Consider the following 14,119-nt stretch of genomic DNA (forward strand, 5'->3'; position numbering starts at 1 on the left):
AAATCTTGATACCAGTTTGCTGTGTGTTTCGAGGCCCTCCGTGGGGATTCGAACCCGATCTTCTGGATTATTCACGTTTTAACCCCTTGCGTTTAATGATGGGTTCATGTGTAAACATCTTTTGATTCTCACTTTTTCTAAGCGTTCATATTTTTGGACTATCTGTAATCATTCTGGATTATTCACGTTTTAACCCCTTGCGTTTAATTATGGACATATCTTTCGATCATGTGTAAGCATCTTTTGATTCCCACTTTTTCTAAGCGTTCATATTTTTGGACTGTCTATAATCCTTCTGGATTATTCACGTTTTAACCCCCTGCGTTTAATGATGGACATACCTCTCGATCATGTGTAGACACCTTTTGATTATCACGTTTTCTAAGTGTTCATATTTTTGGACTACAGATCTTACATTCGCGAAACAAACTTTTCCACGTCTCCAACAAGTAATAAGAGCTTACGTTGAACTGCAATTTTCTCTGATCCGCGCGTGCCTCTCGTCAGCGTCGACGATTTCGCGGCCACGTCTTCATCTTCCCTCAGCCTCGCTGTGTTATAGCAAGGCTGCCTTGAAAATCCATACGCATCACGCGTTCCTCTTCAGAGCTAAGAGAGTTAGATAATCTCAGCTTTGTGATCTCCGTTTCCACGTCCCTCGTTCCGCGCTATCTCTCTCCTTCTGTTCCCATCCTGCTCTCAGTTTCCGGCAGGCATTCTATTCGCGCAACTATCTTACGCTTTCCCGGATCGGAATTAGCATTCCACGCGCCTCCCGCTTGCTGGCGAACGCACAATCACCTGCAGGAGGCTCGCAATTATCGAAGTCGTCGATGTCAACCGAGTGTTGCCTCTATAAAGTCGCTCGTTATATCCGCAATAAATAGCCGGGGCCGTATTTGTGGAAGAGGAACTGCGGGATATATTAATATCACAGGCCTGGGTGCCTTGTCGGGACTCCACGCACCGACTCCTCTTAGGATGATGATTTATGCATATAATTAATGCTGAATATTAGCCACTGCATCACGTTTACCGTACACAATGGGCAACTTCATTACACTGTCTGAAATAACGTTCGCCGCGACATGTTTTACATATTTCTCGTGTAACGTGCTTTATGGGTACACGCGTTCTGTACATCCTCGTTTAGAATGCGCTCTCTGGAGCGTACTATGATTTGCGCTAGTTCCTCCTAGGAGATTTGGCACGTGATTCATGGACGATATTATTGCGGGAATTAAGATCGCTGAAAAATGGACAATGCATGGCCTACGTTCATATTTCATGGGAATGTGTACTGTTATGCCAAATGTGGCTTTACGGCGGAAAATATGGCGAACGGGGACTGTGTACTTCGTTGACTTTTCAGGACTTTTAGGATTTGTGGGAATTCAACGATTTAGGGAAACTGATATTTGGGAATGTAAAAATTCAGGGACTTGAAAATTATTTTAATAAAAGTTAATCTGCGAAGACCTTTGATTACCTCACCGTTGAAAAGACAATGTTTCTGTTTTTTAAACAGGTGTTCTCCGAAGCCAGTATAATGTTCAGTGTCGGTGGTCGCTACTACACCGGCGATGCGATCGTGTACTCCTACATGGAGGACAGGATCTTCGAGCACTCGAGGAACATCTCCATCAAACTACACCATCGTATCGGCAAATTTGTCAAGTTGAGATTCAGCTTCGCCTCCAGATGGATTATGATCAGCGAGATCACATTTGATTCCGGTGAGTGTCATACGTGACCTAACACATGGTCGTGACGCATACCTACGTCACACTCGAAATGAGATATCGTGCACTTTGAACCTGTCAGATAACAGGTCAGATAACATTTTCTGATATCTTCATCCCAATCATCCTAGATTCTTGATATACATACATTTATGTATAGTTACTTATTGTTACAACGTATGTGCTACGTTTATTACTCAGATAATAATTATGACAGAGGCTTTTATATTTGTCAACTATGTAAATAGTTATACTTTTATATTTGTCCAATATGTAGATCCATTTTGTAGTCTTTTTAAAATTTTCGTTCGAAGAGTAGCTTCAGGACTCCAGGACCCAGATTGAATGTCTAGTATCTAGATGATCAGGTCCCTAATTAAAATACATTTGCAAATATGACTATAAAGAATATCTCAATCTAGACTACAACTAATATGACTACAGACTTGAACCTCGACTAGCTTCAACCTCGAACAGTATTAATTTAATGACCATACCCCAAACCTTGACTACTCTCAGCCTCGAACATTCCGACTAAAACCCATTCTCCCAAAACACGAAAGCACAAAGGAACAATTTCTGTTTCAGACATAGCTCACGGAAACTTCACACCGGAATCACCGCCGACGACCGAAGCACCCAGACAAAGAGACCGAATTTCAGCGCGCGACAATCCTCTCCAGGCCGAGGTGCCGGTCGTCAAGCAAGATGATCCGACCTACATGGCCGTGATTATCGGAGTCCTGACCGCCGTGATCCTCCTGTTAGCCGTGGCGATTTTCCTGATCGTCACGCGACACAGGCAACGCAAGAACTTCGCTAGTCCCCTGAGCACCAAGAGCGCGATACCCTCGGGCAATCATCAACATCTATCACCGGAATCCGCGTACGGCACCACGGAGAAAGATCCGTCGTTGATGACCTACAGAGTCGAAGAGCTGGACGACAGGTACGCTGGTACCAAGCTGACGACGCTACCTCGCGATTTGAACGATCGTCTGCTGGGCGATGTCAGGCTCGACGAGTACCAGGAACCCTTCCACGAGAGCAAGTACCGGGAACCACCTCATGCTGCTTATTATGGATACAGCACCGTTGTTATAGACAACAAGGACCTTCACGACAACGTTGAGCAGTCTGGTGAGCACGATCGATGTCCGGTGATGTCTTGACACTTGGGACACTTGTTGACACGCTTGTTAGATTACTGATTCGATCTTCATGCGTTTGATTTTACTTAACTCGGTGACATGAGTATCCGGTGACATGAATTGCTGTGTTCATTGAAGGTTTCACTAGATGATATATTAATATAGAATCTTTTGATGAAGTCTTATATGGTAGGAGAGTGTTAATTTCCCAGTTTGAAACCGTTCTCAAAGATGTCTTGGAATAATGACCATAGCAGTAGAGGCCCATATAAAATCAATCAATCAATCAAACATATCTTGAAAATTGAAACAAGTTTGAGAAATTGATAAATTTGGAGGATTGAAGATTTGAACATTCTGTTCACAGATGCCACTTATGACTACGCGGTACCAATGCCTGTGCCTAGTGTAAGCAGTGATCAGGATAGCGTGTTCTCAAAGTCTTCATCAAGGGGTAGCGCGAAGGTACGTTCACTTTTATTTATATTTATATTCCCTCTTACAGTAATATATTTAATGCATTCTTAAGTACATTAACACTTTGACTGCCACATCACAAAAATAGCAAAATATGAAAATATTTAGTAAAAACACTATCTAATAAAATTTTGAGTTGCTTCAACATGGCAGTCAAGTGTAAAAATGTGTTTATCTTTGAACTTTGACTGCCACATCACAAAAATAGCAAAATATGAAAATATTTAATAAAAACACTATCTAATAAAATTTTGAGTTGCTCCAACATGGCAGTCAAGTGTAAAAATGTGTTTATCTTTGTACTTTGACTGTCATATTACAAAAATAGCAAAATATAAAAATATTTAGTAAAAATACTATCTAACAAAATTTTGAGTTGCTTCAACATGGCAGTCAGGTGTAAAAATGTGTTTATCTTTGCACTTTGACTGCCATATTACAAAAATAGCAAAGTATGAAAATATTTAGTAAAAATTCTATCTAATAAAATTTTAAGTTGCTCCAACATGGCAGGCAAGTGTAAAAACTGTGTTTATCTTTGTACTTTGACTGCCACATCACAAAAATAGCAAAATATGAAAATATTTAGTAAAAATTCTATCTAATAAAATTTTGAGTTGCTCCAACATGGCAGTCAAGTGTAAAAATGTCTTAATCTTCATACTTAATTTTGATGTTTGATGTTGCAGGCATGTTTGCAGAGTTTTTTCCCGCCGCCCCCTCCCCCGATGAGCGCGCCACCCCCCCGAGGCTCCAGTAACCTGACGTACTCGAACCCGCCGAGCCCGGAGCCCGTTTGCGAGCGCGAGCGCAGAGGAAGCAAGCGCCGCGAGCACTCCTTGCACAGATACGCGTAAGGATCGGTGTGTCCTGCAGAAACCACGCTGAATCGAAGGTACGAATTTCGTGCATCAAACACAGATCAAACGGTTGATCCAACCCTTCAGCATCCATGTGTCTCTCATAAATCATCTCGCTTTTTCTCTACGTCGCGTTTCCACCGATCGTTTTCTCTCTTCGCGAAATTCCTTCTCATTTTTTAAACGATCGATGCGCGGTTCACCGTGAAAATCGTTCGACGATGGATGCTGAAGGCACAGCGAAATACTCGAGCGCCGTTAGCGTCGAAACGAAGCAGAAGAGGACGAAGAGGAGGAGAAAATGACACGAGAGATCGAATCGACTGCAACGAGGCTCGAAAATTTTTCCCTATCGGCGCGTTGTTCTTTCCTGTTCAATTTTCGAAAGTCCAATTAGACCGAGCACAGCTTCGGCAAGGTCGATCTCGTCGATATCTTTCTCGAACACTGCCATTGGCGCACTTTCGAAGCGTACAGTAGAGTAAGCACCGTGGGCTTCCGTAAGGAAAACGGCGATATAAGGAGAGGATTTTCGGGGAGAAATTTTTAGATTAGAAATTTGGGGGATTGATTGTTCTTTTAGGGGTTGATAGTTCGAGATTTGGGGACTTCAAGGTTTAAGAACTTTGAGATTTGGGGATTTTGGGGAGTGGAAAGTTTGAGATATGGAAATTTAGGGAATTTGAGGAATTTCTGGAATTTGGGAAATTTGGAGAGTTTGAGAAATTAGAGATTTGGGACCTTGAAAATTGGGGAAGGTAATTTGGAAACTTAAAAATCTTGTAAATTTAGAAATTTAAGAATTTAAGAATTTGGGGGCTTGACAAATTTCAGGTTTAAGAATTTGGAAATTTGAGAAATTTGAAAACTTCAAAATTTTGAGTCTATAGAATTTTATAATTTGAAAATTCAGAATTATGATAAATTCTGGATCTTGAAAATCCAGAAAAATTCAAACACTCAAAAACTAAAATACAAAAATTCCCAGCTTCAAAAAATCTATCTCAAAATTTTTAAATCTAAAAATCCACAAATTCAAGAATCTACAATCTCAAAAACTAAATCCAGCAATATGAAAATACAAAAATTTCAAGTTTACGCATTTCACCCCCAAAACCAAGTACCTTAAAGTAGCCCTTATCCAAAGGAAGCCTACACTGTATTCGAGTGTATCTCGAGTGTCGCGTTAAATAGACCCGCTTCCTGGCGGGTAAAATGAACCGTATAACCGGAGTTGTAACTACAATTGGCATATCAGTTTAGTGACAGCGTTATTGCGCACGAGTGACTCTTCCGGAGATCTCGAAACGCTCGCTACGCGGAGCTCGAGTTCCCAAAATGGCCGTTCCACGAGTCTTTGCGATTTCTATTTTGCTGTTAGTTTTAGCGAGTACAGGTGCACGACCATGAACCAAGCACGTTGTACAAGATTCTAATGGGGGTTGAAACGTTTTCAAATTAACCGATATTATTATGGGAGAGTTTGAAATTATTTTGTATACAGGAAGGTTAATAGTTGTAGATAATTTTTGTGTTGAATTTTTCTGTAGTCAATTCTGTTCTCTTTGGCGGAATTCAACATGACTTTATTTATATTTATATTCGTCTATATTTATTTCTTGATGGGTCTCATATTGATTTTATAGTAATTACAGTTATTAAATATTATTATTAAAAATTTTTTCAAAAGATTGAGGATCAATTTTTAGCCATATGGTTTTGTATGCATTTGTAACAAAACTATTTTTTTTTAATACATGTAAAGTTTCTTCACAACTGTCCTAAGAACAAAAATCATTATATTTCACATAAATTCAGAAACTTATTTATACTTGTCTAATCGAGGAACATATTCGAAGAATTTCACAAATAACACTCTATCAAAAATTTATTCTAAACCACTTTTTTTCCAGCGAAATCAAGGGTTTCGTAAACCTTCAATTTATCCAGTGCACCCAGGTCGAAATGCACAAAAAAATGATTTTAACCCCGTCTCTTAAAATTCAACCTCCGAACGAGTTACACGGTTGAAAAGTGTCGTTTGAACTAGAAAACCAGAGTCGCATTTTTTCGTTGACAAGGTTCACCCAAAGCTCGAGTTCCGCGGCCGTTTTCCCGCTCACTGCCGCATTAATTCCGCGCCGCGTAACCGCGCGTGTAATCCGCGAGCGCAACGTTCGTTAAAGCGGAGTTCGACGAAAGAATTGTAATTCGCGGTGTCGCGTTTCCGCGCGGAAAAACACAACAACAAGGAGGAAAAGCACGAGCGGATTTCCAGAAGGAGTTTCACCGTTTCGCCGCGCATGTGCAACCGGATCGAGCTCGTTATCGATTTCGAGATGAATGACGGTGAAGATCTGTTCTTTGACGCCATCTTGGATATCTCAAACTGATACGTAACCTCAAAACTATCGAGATTTATACATAAACTGTTTTTTAGAAAAATATTAGAAATACAAGAGGTGTATGTATTTATTGAATCAATTTTTGGTATTATTTAGAATTTAAAATTTTAGGTTCTGGACAGTTTTTAGTTTTAATGAAATATATAATATTTTTCATATTTATGTATCCGCATACATAAAGCAATTTTTATATTTATGTGTCTACAACTAGTATGCTTTATATTTATCTACAGCATTTTTTAATTTTTATGTGTACATATGAAGGCATATTTTAATTTTGTATATACATTTCAACGCGTTTTTAATTTATGTACAGAAATATCTTATAATTTTATATGCATATAAAAGCATTTTTAAGTCCTGTATATTCATATAAAATTATCGTCTATGCACACAAATTTAATTTAATTTTTCATGCATAAAATATGTCTGAATTTTTCATACATAAAAATTTGATATGCTAATGATTTCAAAGATTGAGTTGATTTTATGGATACATAAATTTAATTCAATTTAGCATGAATATAAATTTGATTTGATTTTACATACAGGGAAATTGAATTCAATTTTACATACAGAAAAATTTAATTCAATTTTACATGAGTACAAATTTCATTTGATTTTAGATATACAGTAATTTCATTCAATTTTACATGAGTACAAATTTCATTTGATTTTACATACACAGAAATTTAATTCAATTTTGCAAATGAATATAAGTTTGATCATATTTTTCATATACAGAAATTTAATTCAATTTTGCAAATGAATATAAGTTTGATCATATTTTTCATATGCAGAAATTTTATTCAATTACTCATGTTCAACTATGTACGCATGTAAAAGAATTTGTTATGTGATATTTTTACCGAGGCGCGTTATCGATTTGTCGAGTACCAAAATGGCGGAGCAGTAGAATAAGATACTTTCGGTCGCGTCGAATCGACACACGTCCGATAATTAATCGCCGTTAATTGCCGGGCTCAAGTATAATCGGTGCTCGATTCTCGAGTTGGTCGCGTGATTAAGCGAACGTCAGTTATCCGTTGTGGCTGGAAGCGGAGAAAAAAAGGAAAATATAAGGGGAACGAACGAGCAAGAAGATCGACGCGATGGTATCGAACGAGTCGGGGGTAAAGAAAGAAACTATAGGGGACGGAAGATTTGTGGGAAAAAGGAGAACGCTAGCGAGCTTCGATCCCGCCTCACACAAGACTGACGTCAAATAAATAATTGAGTATCTCGGATGTGTTTCGTGTGGAGGCGCGTGCGCGCGTGCTCTCATGCATTCGTATTAATTTATTATCGCAGTATTATGGCGACCTTTAATGAAATTAATTTATACACGTGTTGCAGTAAATATTTCTTTGGTAAATTAGGATTTTTTCAGAAAATTCTTTGAGCATACATTTCTGACGTATTAGAGGAAGGACGTCATTGATCTATTTTAATTTTTCTCGTGGGTTTAAAAATTGAGGTTAACCCTTCGTTGCTTTCTATTTTGAGGTTAGGTAGATATGACATTTTAGGTTATATATAATGTGACATTCTTCTACTTTATTAAGTATGATGTATTTTACTTTATTAAGAAGTCATAAGTCATCCTTAAATGTCAGATCTCTCTTAAGTTATTTTCCAAAAGTTTATTCACGAGAAATAATATTTTTTGCCCTTCATAATTCTGTCTTGTTTTATATCACACGTCTCTTCCATAAATAAATTTCTTTCCCATCATTTTTTTTATTAGACACATTTATTAGTGTGTTGACAAAAATCATGCAACAAAGGGTTGAACTTTGTGTGTCATTTATCGAATAGCGAAATAAAATGAACGAATATGAAATATAAACACAGCCTCAACTCAGAAATGTATGCTTCTATTAAAAATCGAAATTTGATTGTGAGATTAATAAGTACATGCATTTATTAAACAAATATTTTTACTGCGACACATAAAAGAAAACACACATGTAAACAGTCACACACGCGCACGCGCGTATGTATGCGATGTATATATACAGTATATGAAGGAAGAACAAATATATATATAAATAGATATATATATATATACACAAAGGTAATGCGTATTATTGTGCGACGGCGATTTTTAAACGTATATTAACGATATACATATAAATATAAATATATTGTATAAGCCCGACTTTATTTCTCTATTACTACCGACATCGCCTTCATGCAACGAGGAAAATCGAGGGATTAACTGACGTAAGGAATCGACAATACAGGGATGAGACAACAATAACTAAATACATGTGTACGTAAAAGGAAAGGACGCGAAGAGTATGGTTTAATAAATAGCACGTGTACGGAAAAGAAAACCGACCACATTGTGATATATTAAGGAAACTAATACTAATAAAATCGAACGGGAATCGAAGGGTTGGCAATCGCGGGTGCTTCGCGTCGACGACTTTTCTTTCAATTTCTTTTTTATTAAATCCTCTTGAATTAAATACTTCAGAATATAAAACCTCTGACACAATTTATTGACACTTCGAGAATACCACATATTTTCATTTCGTTCTTGAATATTGTAAATTTTGTAAAATATATTTAACAACTTGGAATCAGTTCACTTTGAATATATAAAAGATCTAATACAATATTGGTGACACTATTATATTATGTACATAAGTAATAAAATTTGTGGTACCAATTTGAACAAATTTATTAAGAATTTTCTTAAAATTTCTAATACAAGATGGCCGACTAATACAAGTTGTCCACACCCCAATTTTTACAACACATAATTTAATCGCACTTTTAAAAATTCACACAAACTTTATTTTTGCAGAATAGAGTCCTATAACCCTCCAGAAAATTTCTGTGCAAATTGTAATAAATAATTTATGGAAGAGATTTAAAGAAAAGTAACGTGACGCGAAACAACAGTTCTCGTTCCACGAAACAAAGAGGGAAACACGCGTAGCGTCTACAACGATCGGAACTTACCTATGTATATTTAGTGTTTAATCGTCGATATCGTCGCCAGCGTAGGATGTTAAAGTAAATCGTAAGAGTGACAGCTTCGAGTGCTTCGAGTGTAAATATAACCGTTAGGGACCTCGTGACTACACGTACACACACACACATATGCACTAATTATACATACACACAGAAACACACCTTTCAAGCGCCTTAAGTTGGGGAGGGCACTGAGCAAATAACTTTGTCGCAATAATGATCGTCGTTTTCTTTTTTTTCTGCTCCCCTTTTCTATCGAGGACGGTAGGCGAAGAGGAAAATCGCGAGAGGAATATCACGTACAATAATCGGCATCGTAGGCTTTTTAATACTGGGAATTTAATAATAGGGAAAAAGTACTCGTTCGCTTTTTGGTATATTTGGCATATGAGTTTGGAAATTTGGGAATTTTGGGAATTTGGAGAGATTGGAGAATTTAGGAAATTTTGGGGATTTAGAAAATTTGGAGAATTTTGGGATTTTGGGGAAATTGGGGAATTTGGAGAATTTGGGGAATTTGGGATATTTGGGAATTTGAGAAATTTGGAGAATTTGGGAAATTTAGAGAATTTGGAAAATTTAGGGAATTTGGGATATTTGGGGAATTTGAGAAATTTGAGGAATTTGAGAAATTTGGAGAATTTGGGAAATTTAGAGAATTTGGGAAATTTAGAGAATTTGGAAAATTTGGAGAATTTGGGGAATTTGGGATATTTGGAGAATTTGGGAAATTTAGAGAATTTGGGAAATTTAGAGAATTTGGAAAATTGGAGAATTTGGGAAATTTGGGAAATTTAGAGAATTTAGGCAATTTGGTGAATTTGGAAATTTGGGAATTTGGAGAATTTGAGGAATTTGGTAAGAAATTTATGAATTTGAGAATTTAAGGCTAGAACGAGAATTACTCGCAAACATCCAAATCCCGAAATTCCTAACTAATACAATTTAATCTTCCAAAAGCGAATATAAGTTCCCAGCCATAGAAGCCTACATTGCTTTCGACTGTACAATCGATTCGCGTTATCGTTAATAATTCAGCGGGCGGACTGATAAGGGAAGGTTCTTCCCGCTCTGACGAGTTTGGTATCGCGCGTCGATACTCTCGCGTTCAAGTTTCGCGCTTCCGCGTGACAAGGTAGCGCGAACCGACAGAGAGATCTTTATCGCGTGAGCTGCTATTTTTCACCGAACTTCTGCAATAACCCCGGCACCGAGCATTAAGTACCTTCAACTTCCTGCACTTCCAGTACCTAGCAGTCCGCTCCTGGCAATAATCGTCAATTTATCTTAAGCGTGCAGAAAGCGGCAAGGGGACGACGTTCACGCGCAGACTATACGTTAAGGAAGAATTAAATCAATAACCAAGCAGGGGTGTGAGAGAATCGAGGACTTTAGATAATAAAAAATAAGAGAAGATCGTTAAGGATCCTCTTGGAAGGTAGATAAAAGATGACGAAGGACGGCACTTTCGTGTGGCTGCTCGCGGCGTACTTCTTTGGATACTTTATGGTTCCTTTGTGCAGTGTAGCTGCATGCTGCCGACATGTCAATGACAACGGTGCCGAGTGTGCAACGAGATCCTCGCGATATCGCACGACCGCTCTAAATCCCTGCTACACGACCCTGCTTATTCTACGCTCTTTAAATTTTACGCTTCTTTCACTTTTCTCTTCTTCTTACTTTTTTAAAAAATAATTCGAGGTTTGTGATGGCACTGTGATACCAGTGGCACAGGTCGCCATCTTGACGTGTAAACGTATCAAAGATTCTTCCTTCTCTAATTCGCTAATGATATCGAAGTTGCACATTTTTAGGAATGTACAAATATCAAATTTTTCAATTTAGATAGAAGTATCACATTTTAAAATTTATACATGCTCCCTTTGCATCTTTCCTCCTTTATATTGTATTATTTCTTATTTATTCTTCTTTATTTATAGCTATAACAGTAAACTGCAATTAACTGTAAATATACAAGGGTTATAGCTTAAATACTTTAAACTAATTGGAAATTAAAGTAAAGACAATCTTGTAATTTTTAAGTTAGGTTACGTAATTTATAATAGGTTAAACAGTTTCATCCCTAGAGGGATGCAAAGAACAGAATTTAAATTATATTTCAAATTGAATAAATTCAAAACTGCATTCATTTGAAATTAAATGCATGAAAATATATCTTAGGATATTAAAAAAATTGAATACTTCAGAAAATAAAGAAACCCCCCAAAAAACAATGAATGCGTCTCCTGTTCAAGATACATAATGTTCCAAGGGTGAGTCGATCAAACAGCCTCCATTTATCCCTCTTTCTCTAAAACCTCTCCCTCAGGAGTCTCTTCTTCGTCGCCGAATAAAAGATGGGCCAGTTTTCCTGGATGTACCCCTCAACTTTCTTCCCGCATTTCTCATGTCGGATTGAAAAAGGGTTGCAACGAGTGATTTATACAAGCGAGCTTCCTCGGTCGCCTCTCTCTTCGGCGCGTGTCTTCTCTGTGCCGATGCAGAACCGATCGTGTCGTATCTCCACGATATCAGCCAACCGTGTTCGCGTATCTCCGCATCGACGACGCTCGACGTCGCGGCGGAATAAAAAATTACGGGCTCATAAAGGACGCGCCAGGAAACAGCAGTCGCCGGGACATGGTAATCGCTGGATTTGAATATCGAAGGAAGCTGTACAAGAAACTAATGTTGCTTGTGGAACATTTGATCACTCGACCTTTGCTACGATCTGGGGTGCTTGGAGGGAATTAGAGGCGGGTTTTGAAAAGTACCTGGTGAACGAGGTTGTTGAAGAGATACGTTGAGATACTCGGGAGAACTTGTATTACTCTTTATTTTCACCCTTTGTTATCAAGCTTTTAAATTTAACAATTTGAGATAATTTGCATTTGAGCATTTTGCAAATCTGTAAATTTGTAAATTTGTAAATTTGAAAGTTTAATAGTGGTACATTCAAATTTGAAATTTTCATAAATCTCCAATAGGCTGTCTATAAACTTGTTAACCAACCCTTAACCTGCCCATCACTTACCTCCTATCAGAACTTGATTAAAAATTTGACTATTACATGTGACTTCCACTTGACACAATAATGAAGTATATTAATATACTTTCAGATTATACATATCATTATTTTATACTCTATTTGAAGCTTCTATCATTCTCTGTCCTAAAAATTAATTTCACAGGTCACATATAAAATTGAAGCACAATTTTCAAATTATTATAAGAATTGTAAAAATTTGTATAACAAATCTGTACCTATGTAACAATGCATACATGTATGTATACATAAATATATGTATACATATACATAACAATCATAATATACATAATAATCATGAATTAAAATTATGTAGAAAGTGATTGAAAAGCTAAATGTATTACATCGAGTATTGAACCTTAACGTAGAAGCAGGTGAATAAAAAAGGTATGTGAAGCATAGTGCGAAGTTGTCGCATCGATCAGAAGCAATTCGTGCACCGATATCGATCGTGCGATGGTGATTACATGCAGCTGCAGCTGCACGCAAACAGTTAACGAGAACGCGACGAGCAGTCACGAGGACGGAAAACAACGACAACGGTTTATATCATAGGTTTAGCAAGGATAATGGCAGCTTAGGACGTTCTCGCCACCCTGAAACTATTAAACGCGCCGCATTATCTCTCAATGTATATAGCGATTGTAATTTATACATATATATGTGTAAACGTATTATAAATAAGCCCGTGCACGGGAAGCGACCATTTTTGTATATAACTGTATCATACAGCGTAAGAAAATTAAGGCGAGCGTGCGCGAGCGAATGGAAGACAAACGTACAGAGCACGAGAGAACGCGTGAGTGAGAGCAATCGAAATAAAATAAATGATACCACTGTGAGTGTAATTATATCGATCAATAGCATAACGAGTAACGGATGCATATTTGATATTTGTGTGCCTGTATCCTTTTGTATGCTAACGAGAATAGACGAAAATAAAAACTATACATATTATATTGTACCAATTGCGACGTAGGGGTGACTACGAGGTGTTACGTGCACACACGCGAACGAACACATACAGAGATACACACATACGCGTACAGAACACTTTTCCATACGTACACGAACGCAGACCAGACTATCTGTCCTGGGTGGACGAAATAAAACTTTTAGCGAAGCGAAATCGAGTCTATAAATATCCGAAGGACCCCGTGACGATTCATTTTATCCCTGATTCCCTGATCCTCCCTTTTCCTTGCGTTTCGCCATTATCGTGATGTAATTCGACAGTTTTACTAGCTCGATGCCTGGAGGGGACGACAGACAATGGAAACGGAAAAAGGACGGTACGTTTCTGCAAATATTTTATCACAGATATTTCGGGATTATTGTTTACCGAAGGAACGTCAACTCGCGTCAAACGCGTTGAAAGAATCGATACGGTTTCGTGTGCCTTCACGCAACTTTTAACGATCTTTTCCGCTATAAAACACTGCCGGTGCTGTTT

The 14,119-nt window shown here is 37.7% G+C and overlaps 1 protein-coding gene across 1 annotated transcript in view; it reads left to right on the plus strand.

Moving 5' to 3' along the window:
* LOC100882475 (discoidin domain-containing receptor 2) overlaps nucleotides 1–13,795 on the plus strand; it is a 162,420-nt gene extending 148,625 nt beyond the window's left edge. The window contains exons 6-9 of the mRNA XM_076530137.1: nucleotides 1,529–1,736; nucleotides 2,331–2,882; nucleotides 3,261–3,358; nucleotides 4,060–13,795. Of these exons, the coding sequence (XP_076386252.1) occupies nucleotides 1,529–1,736; nucleotides 2,331–2,882; nucleotides 3,261–3,358; nucleotides 4,060–4,227 (1,026 nt within the window). The 3' untranslated portion in view covers nucleotides 4,228–13,795. The remainder of the gene's footprint in view (nucleotides 1–1,528; nucleotides 1,737–2,330; nucleotides 2,883–3,260; nucleotides 3,359–4,059) is intronic.
* The last annotated feature ends 324 nt before the right edge of the window (nucleotides 13,796–14,119 follow it).

This window comes from Megachile rotundata, chromosome 3 (genome assembly GCF_050947335.1).
Source record: "Megachile rotundata isolate GNS110a chromosome 3, iyMegRotu1, whole genome shotgun sequence".
Classification (NCBI taxonomy): domain Eukaryota; kingdom Metazoa; phylum Arthropoda; class Insecta; order Hymenoptera; family Megachilidae; genus Megachile; species Megachile rotundata.